Source organism: Barbus barbus (genome assembly GCF_936440315.1).
Source record: "Barbus barbus genome assembly, chromosome: 25".
Taxonomy (NCBI): Eukaryota; Metazoa; Chordata; class Actinopteri; order Cypriniformes; family Cyprinidae; genus Barbus; species Barbus barbus.
This window is the reverse complement of record NC_136753.1, coordinates 15963588-15972605: the sequence shown is the minus strand read 5'-3', so window position 1 is coordinate 15972605 and position 9018 is coordinate 15963588. Positions and strand designations below refer to the sequence as shown.

At 36.5% G+C, this 9018-nt stretch overlaps 1 protein-coding gene across 2 annotated transcripts in view; it reads left to right on the top strand.

The window, feature by feature from the left end:
- The window catches only part of LOC306845139 (nucleoside diphosphate kinase homolog 7-like), a 40542-nt gene continuing 31524 nt past the window's right edge, over positions 1 to 9018 (top strand). The window contains exons 1-5 of one of the 2 annotated variants that reach the window (XM_079377742.1): positions 1 to 313; positions 4078 to 4179; positions 4265 to 4431; positions 6547 to 6657; positions 8964 to 9014. In XM_079377742.1, coding sequence (XP_079233868.1) covers positions 311 to 313; positions 4078 to 4179; positions 4265 to 4431; positions 6547 to 6657; positions 8964 to 9014 — 434 coding nt within the window. In that variant the 5' untranslated portion in view covers positions 1 to 310. The remainder of the gene's footprint in view (positions 314 to 4077; positions 4180 to 4264; positions 4432 to 6546; positions 6658 to 8963; positions 9015 to 9018) is intronic. The other variant, XM_079377743.1, reaches the window with a different exon arrangement.

Here is a 9018-nt window from a genome sequence, read left to right as displayed (position 1 = left end):
GGCGGTAAAGGTCAGAAACTACTACTTCCGGGTTATAGTAAGACTCGTATAAGCAAACTATTGGCGCCCTAAACGTCTATTTACTGAACGAAATTAGCTGAATGTTAAAACCCCACGCAATACAGTTACGAGTTCACAAGAGGTATGGTTTATTATTTTATTCGTCGGTAGCCCGTTTGATGTTGTTGCTATGGCGATGGGACTTAACAGCGAGGCTAAAGGAAGACAATCAACCGTCTCTTAAACAACAATCAACCAAATATCTTTTTTTTTTTTTTTTTTTTTTTTTTTTTTTTTTAAGAATTCAGACATGGTAAGTGGGAAAGTATATTTTCTATTATTTATGTATGAGTAATAAAGGACTCAACTCATATGATCATGAATGTTTGTTGTGGTTTTGGCAGAAGTCGTTTGCTTTTTAACAATATAAGTTTTTCCAATGAAAGAAACTCAAGTCACATAAACCAGTGAAATTAAATGTGTTGTCTGCACTAAATATAATATACCTCAAGTACATTCTCATGTAAACATCTCACGCAAACTGTAATATAGCGATGCATTAAGTCATAGCAAGTGAAGAAGCAAGTAAACACGCATCTAGGCTATTTAAATCCTAGTTAAATGAAGATAATTCATAATAATTTACAAAACAAAACAGTTTTGCAACGGCATAAGTTGTAAACTAAAAGCTCTCGACGTACTGAATGCTCTCATTTGATCTGCCACTAGATGTCAGCATTGGCCTGCTTGAGGTTCTTCGAGAAACAAAAAGGTTTTTAAAAGAATGTAGTTTTGGCAGGTTTCAGCAAGCTGCTTAACTTTTTTCCAACTGTATTTGAAAACTAGCTGTATGGCTTGAGGCTCTACAACATCATATTGAAGATGGAGGATGCCATTTTCCTCTGAAATTACAGATCCAGTTCAGTCAGAAGCTTTAATGTCATTAAGTGGAATGATATGCTTTTTTAGTTTCATTTGCTCAACAATCTAAACCCTGTTATTCTATCGGTAACAGGACACTTTCACCATCATCTACTTGCTCTGTTGTGCTCCTACACTATGTTTATTTTCCAATTCACATTCTGTCTCCTTAAGTAGTGTACATTGATCCATCTCCATGCAGACAGCATGAGATGTTTGCAGTGATAGCATAGGGCAACAGCAGGTGTCTGAGAAAGTCTCAGCTTCCAAGAAGGGCTCTGAAAGGAAAGCCCTATTTTTCAGCGTGTTAGAGGTGGCAGATAAGCCCAGCTATTTCCAGTTCCATCTGGCCAGGATCATTAACCAGGAGTCTGTGATTTTATTGTGCTGGAATGTTCATTTAGAGCCCCGCACCCCCTCAAAATGCCTTGATTCCTGCTTTCATTCCATTCAGATAAAAAAAAAAAGGGTTTTCATGATGCTTTCACTTAAGAACAACAACTACAATGGTGCTAATATTGGAGAAAAAGCTTTCCATATTTCTTCTTATACAGATGTCCTCAGGTAACTTTGGCCCCAGGCAGAATGTGGAAATATAGCCCCTATGTGCTGTAGGGGATGACTAGCCGTTGAAATGTAACAAACACTGCAGTTGTCTTGATCATGAAAATGTAGGCTAGTGTTTTAATATATTCAGTTGTTTCTGGCATATTCTAGTTACAAAGCTGCACTGCACCACACTGCAAAATAATGATTTTATTACTCAGTATTTTTGTCTTGTTTTCCATTACAAATATCTAAACACTATTAAATAAAGATACATTTACATTAGAAGCAAATTGACTTCAGATATTAAGTCTTGTTTTCTGAAAAAGAAAAAATATCTGTCAGTGGGGTAAGAAAAATAAACAATTCAGAGGGCAGACAAGATTATTTTTCTTAGCCCATTGATATATTTTCTTGTTTTAAGCATAAACTTGGATACATTTTTCAAAAAACAAGTCTTAATATATATATATATTATTATTACTTTTTTTGTTGTTGGAAAAAGTCAAGTCACATAACGTATAATGCGTAAGAAATATTTTAATTCATCATTGATTTTCCAAACAACATTTAACAAAACAAAGAAAATTAAGAAAAAGAAAAAGAAAAGAAAGAAGCCACAAGTTATTTTCCTAAAAGTAAATGTATCTTTGATTTAAAAAAAAAAAAACAGTAATAGAAAAATAAAGACAATTTTCCTAAGTAACACAATATTTTCAGTATGCAAATTATTTAATGTGATGTGAGGAAAAATATTTCAACAGTCTTTCTTGCTGACTGGTATAAGGCCTCATATGAGAGGTGATAATAACTATCAATTTTAGTACAGCACCTGGAACTTTTAGCTTTGCCACTTCACTGTGGAAATCCTAATGCTACACTAATACAGCCTCCAGATGTGATTTATGGCTTTTCTGACCTGTGCCTCAGTGTATTTGTACAAAGAAGGCTGTTCATTGTCAGTATTATCTCTGTCCCAGCTGACTGAGGGATAAAAATAGCTCTTGTTTGGGGGAAGAGGTCCTGTTAGATTCAAGATAGCTCAATTACGTTAAAGGGAGTCTCTACGGTTTGATGAATGAGAAAGCATTCGCGTTATGTTGCAGATGCACTAATGATCTGTTGTTAAGTTAGTTAGGATAATGTGATGCCATGTTTTAGCCCAGTGTTGACATGTTGCCGCTATAAATTAGTGAGCATGTGGCCTGGAGGCATAGTGCCTAGAAATGCAACATTAAAGCACTGCCATTCTGATATATACTGATGATGATTATCTGACAGTTATCGTGTTATTATGAATATTAATGGATCTTATGTGTCACTGTTGTAGGCCTGCTGTTATTTGCTTGAATGTTGATGTCCATTGATCAACAGTAGATTAACAGATCATTTCTCATCATCACTATGCTGCATGCTCATGGCCTCAGCTATATACCCTGAATCACAGCCTGTGCTATGAATTTCACCCACAAGGTGGCGCTGTGTGGGAACTAAGATCAAACCAAGATGCTTGCTCTCCATGTTTTGTTCAAGGGCACCTCTGAGTTGGTGTCAAGGTGAAATCAAACACTTAATAGTGAAACAACAGTCACACTCACAGAGATATAGATGCTATCTATTTTATTAACTTCTTAAATACATTCTTTTCAACGTCCTGTATTAAATACTCAATAAATCTTGGCTATGACTAATACTCATTTTTATAAAAATGGCAATATTTTGAGGCTCCTGCTTTAGAGACATTTTAACATGTTTTTTAGGGTTGGAGTATATAGCATTTTTGTCTACCAGTTCTCACTATATACAAACCGTTGTCCACACCAGTGTTGACTAAATTAATGTAGGTTTAGTCACCATAGGTGTCTTCCTAATTTGCATGCACTATTATATGTTGTTTTGTAGTATAAATGGTGGTAGTGTGCAAATTCAAACATTATGAAGTGCACTTTTGTTTTATTGTTTTGTTGGCAAAAATGGCTGGACATGGAAAAAAAAATACATTAATTTGTTAGTATGGAAGAGAGCTTTTTATTGCTTGTCACTTTTTAACTTTGTGTGGGGTTAGGACATTGTATTAGCATTTTAGTTTTTTTTTTCTCTTTTTTTCATTCTTTTTTTAGTAGTATAAATATAAAGGGCCACTCTAAAAAATTTCAGAGCTCCAGATTTTTTTTTTTATTCCATCTCCCCCAGGCCCCATGAGTAGACAATAGTATAAAGGCCCTTCTACATCACAGGGCCCCACACAACATTTCTGGGGTGCCCCTCTAATGACGAGACTATGAATTTAAATATATTATCTGTAGTCTATTGATAGTTTCTATATTTGTGCAGCCCTAATGTTTGCACAAGTGTGTAGTGCACAGTTTCAGGAGCAGTAGCTCCAGTAGCTGGATAATGGCTCCCCATTTGCAGTGAAGCTCCCCAGGGGATCAAAGGGCTCTGAACCTCTGACTCAGCATGTTAGCAGGCCCAGCTGCCCATCTGTGTTGAGGGTCACAGCGCGGCTGTTGTGACTCCTCGTCTAAGCATGAGGGTCAGATCAGTGACATTCCCCTGCCGTGCCTGGCTTGACTGTGTTTTTTGTTGTGTGTGTTGTGTTATGCACAGGATGAGCGCTTTGCCTTTCTGGCTGAGTGGTACGACCCCAGCGCTGCTCTCCTGCGACGATACCAGCTGCTCTACTACCCTAAAGATTGCTCCGTGGAGATGGTGCGTTCCTATACTCAGATTTCAGACCCTGACTTCTTGCTATGTTTGAAATTCATACATTCACATGTATGCTTTTCTTATATAGTTTGATATGAAGAACCAGCGCACCTTCCTGCGCAGGACCAAGTTTGATGAGCTTCATCCAGAGGATCTGTTTGTTGGCAACCGAGTGAACATCTTTTCCCGTCAGCTGAACCTTACAGGTTACGGGGATCAGTACACAGCCAACAAACTGGGCAGTAAGAAGGAGAGGTACTTTATTCCTGAACACCTCTGCTGAGACAGAACTTGTCTTTCCAAACCTGTAGGACTGTCTTCTGCAGAACATGGAAATTATACTTATAAGTATAATATTATAATTATACTTTGAAGGAAGTCACATTGATTTCTGTTTTATGGCCAAAAAAAGCGAGACCTTTCTCCTGATATCCTCTTTTATGTTTCACAAAAGAAAGAAAGCCATACAGGTTTGGATCATCATGAGGTGGAGTAACTGATGACAGAATCCCTTTATCCCTTTAAAAGAAAAGTTCACACACACACACACACAGAATAAATTATGTTAAAATAAGTCATCAGACTGACTTGCACTAAATCCAAGTTTTCTGAAGCCATGCAATAGTTTTGTGTAATAAAAGACATTTAAGTGACCATTTACTGATAATCCTCCCTTCCTGTTATAGAGATCCGAAAATGGAAAATAGGTCATCATTTACTCACCCTCAGGTTGTTCCTACTAACTCAAGTTATATGTTGTTTTTTTTTCTTCTGTTGAACACAAAAAGTCGATATTTTGAAAATTGGTGTTAACTAAACAGTTGCTGGTAGCTATTGACTTCCATAGAGTTTTTTTTTTTCGATGCTATGGGAGTCACTGGCTACCAGCAACTGTTTAGTAACATTCTTTAAAATATCATTGGGCTTCTTACTCAGTGAGTTGAAATGAACCAGATTAGTCCGATTCATTATGAATAATGAAAGTAATATAGGTTTGGAATGGCATAAATTTTCCGGACGATCAGAAGAAATTTTTAATCATCTTCATTTACCCCCGGTTTCACAGACAAGGCTTAAGACTAGTCCTAGACTAAAATGTAAGTCTGAGCTGTGTCAACTGAAAGAAACTTGCACTGACTGATCTTAAAATATATCAGTGCCTTTGTTTTGTCTCAAGATGAACACCAGTAATGTTTTTTTTAAGGCACGTTTATAAAAAATTACTTAAATGTCCTAATTGAACTATGGCCTAATCCTGGTTTAGGCTAAGCCCTGTCTATGAAACCGGGCCTTAGTGTGATGAATAGCTTATTGTATATCACAAGAAAAAGTCATTAGCAACCTTTTTCTGTTTTTTTCCCTTGTGGTCCCTCCTCCTTAAATACCTGCTAATATAATTTTTATGAAGTGAAGATGAGCTTCTGCGTCCCCTACTAGTGAAAATCACTGAACAATGATTACTGATTAAATTAGTCAACACTTCCTTTTCATCTCGTATATCAATCACATTCACACTGTTTCCCACTGCTCTTTCTCTCCTTTGAGATTCATAGTGGTGTGCCTTGAATATAAATTTGGGAAAGATTACAGAGGGACAGACTCAAGGCGATATGCACTCTTCAAAGTGAATTTGAGCTCCCTACTCAAATGACTGCGGTTGTTTAGTCAGAGCATCATATCTGTTTCTCTGACAGCAATGTTTTCTAATGTTTAGGGTAAATTTTAAATATATTTTCAAAGATTAAAGTATTCCTTTTAAAGAAATCCTTTATTAAAATGTAACTAGGCTTTCAGATTAACATGATAACTCAATGAAAAATGATTTTCGGTGATTTATTAATATGTTTATCAACCAGCCTTTGTCAAGTCTGACAGCAGCAGTTGTCGATTTGTGCTTCAAGTAATTGGCATTTGCTGTGTGTTTTCCTTTGAGCTCTAAAATGAAAATAATAACAAGAGCTAAATATTCATGGTGCTGAATAGCAACACTATGGATGTGGTGTCTTTGTCTTAGATAGACCTATATGTGTGTCTGTGTTTAATTGTTTCACTGGGCAAAAACTGGCATCTTTGTCTTGCATGTTATATATCTTTCAAAAACTTCTATAAACTTGCTATAAAATATTAAATCTAGGAATACATGCACACATACACACACACACACACACACACACACGCTCACACACACATACTCCCACACACTCACACTCACTCACTCACTCACTCATTAAAACAAATTACTCAAAACAAATACCATTATAGATTATGTAATTTACCATTCATATCTAATTTGTTGATACTTTGGTTCATCCCTGGCATCCCTTCTTACTTTCTGATTTGCTTTTTATGCTCATGTCTTGTCTTCTTCAGGACTTTGGCTATGATTAAGCCGGATGCTGTCACAAAAGTTGGAGACATTATTCAGATGATTTATAATGCCAACCTTATAGTCACAAAAGCCAAAATGACCAAACTTACATGGTAAGTAATTTATGTTTTAATAAACAAATGATATTGGCAACAGTACTTCAGCAAAATTGCAGTAGTTACAAAGAAAAGAGGCCACTGGAATTCTTGTTTAAGTCAGTTTATGACTAATTATGTAAATGAGGTGTTTCAGTAACCCTAGAGTGATTTCTAGGAACTTGTGATGGGTGACTTTTTGACAAAGTCACTTCTTCAGGAAAAAAAGTATATCACAGCAAAAATCACGCACTGCTTGCTCTATACGTTAACCTGTATATCACTGGAATGCATTTGTTCTTCTGAGCCCCCAACCATTTTTAGCTCGCACAGATTAAGTCAGGAATGAAAGATAAATATGTTGCACACTCTGTGTTCTGTATTCTGAAACAATTTACAATGTAAAGCTACTGAGCATCTCATTAGTTGCTACCTTTGCGCAGTACCAGGAATGGGTTACATTCACAGTACAATGCAGAAATGATTAACTGAATTAGTGAGAAGGGAGAGCGTTAGAGAAAAGAGGCCGTATTTAAAGTTGCAGTTGCAGACGTTATTTCTTTGGCCTGTTTTGTAAAGGTCAATGCATGGTTTGCAAAAACTGTGGTATTATAGGCAATGGTAGACTAAAAGTTAGAGTCTGGATCTATCATCTATCACAAAGACTGTGTGTGTTCAGTCACAGAGAGAAGTGACCAAGAACTGGGGAGTTACTGAACTGAAGTCACAATTTTCACAAAGTTAAACTGTGCCCTTGAGCAAGTCCAACCAGTGGATTTGACCTTCTGGATTTGACCTTCAGATTAGAGGAGTTGTTGAGTTTCAGAGTAAAATGGCTTTAAAGGGCTTAGTAACCTTGTGTGTTCATAACTACAAATGTGGGTAATAAAAAGCGCCATTCAGGATGAGCCAAGCAGAGCAGGGAGCTTTAAAATACAATATTAAGTTAACTTCAACCAAGGCTAAAATAAGATAAATGTATTTTCGTTTCTCCAACATCAAAAAACTAAGGTAAAATTTCAAAATAATAAACTCAGTACATCAGTAGTTATTTTAGTGCATTTGCTATGGTTAACATCATAACAAATGTATGGAAAAAGAAAGCCCAAGACGGTGTTATTTTAGTATTATTTGTATAATACAAAATATTTGCTTACATTTTATATTTTTTTTTAATTTTGTAATTTTATGTGCTTTTGTCATTTTCATTTGCATTTGTATTAATACTTTTTTCAGTTTCAGTATTTACAGTATATTATGTATTTTATTTCAGTTTTATTACAATTCACAAAAACATTTTTAATGATTGTTAATAGTTTAATGGTTTTAGTTATGGTTAACAATAACAACACTTGCCCAACAACATGCAACATTTAAAAAAATATTCAAGGGAAGTCAGATAATTTTGTGTCAGTCATAATAGCTTATGATTGTATGAGAAGGAATAACATTTGGAGATCTTTTGGATGTCTTTGTATATAGACACCCCATCGGCGCTAAACCATTTTACAGTAAATTAACGTTTATGTATTTGGCAGAAAATATGATCCAAAATGGCTACAGTGAATTTGAATATATGTTTTTCTCTATAGTGAAGTGACATTCAGCCAAGTATAGTGACCCATACTCGGAATTTGTGCTCTGCATTTAACCCATCCAACGTGCACACACACAGCAGTGAACACACACACACCCCGTGAACACACACCCGGAGCAGTGGGCAGCCATTTTATGCTGCAGCGCCCGGGGAGCAGTTGGGGGTTCGGTGCCTTGCTCAAGGGCACCTCAGTCGTGGTATTGAGGGTGGAGAGAGCGCTGGACATTCACTCCCCCCACCTACAATCCCTGCCGGCCGGAGACTCGAACCCGCAACCTTTGGATTACGAGTCCGACTCTCTAACCATTAGGCCACGACTTCCACAGGCCTATATGCCACTATACATGTGGTTTAGTGCCACATTTTTTAGAAAATGGGAAATGCTGAGGGTTAATCTTTCCTTTTCCTATTGGACATATATGACATGGAGAGTTTCTCTGATAGACTGTGTTGTTTTAGCCTGGTCAGGTTTTGCAGCTGTTCGTTGACAGAGACAGTCCTTGTCAGAGAATGAAGATGTGGAAGTTGTGTTAAGCAAATTATCTAATTTCTTGGACTGGTTGGCACGTAATTCTATCATTTATTAATTTGATGCCAACAAAATGGTATGAAGATGAAATTTTAGTTCCTTAATTTCATATTCTATTTCACTATAGGAGTCAGTCAAGAGACGGTGGGGTTTGGAGATCACTTATTAACCCTGTGTTCTTTTATTGCTTTCTTACAGGAAGCAGGCAGTGGACTTTTACACGGAACATCAGTCAAAGTCTTTTTTCAAGTGA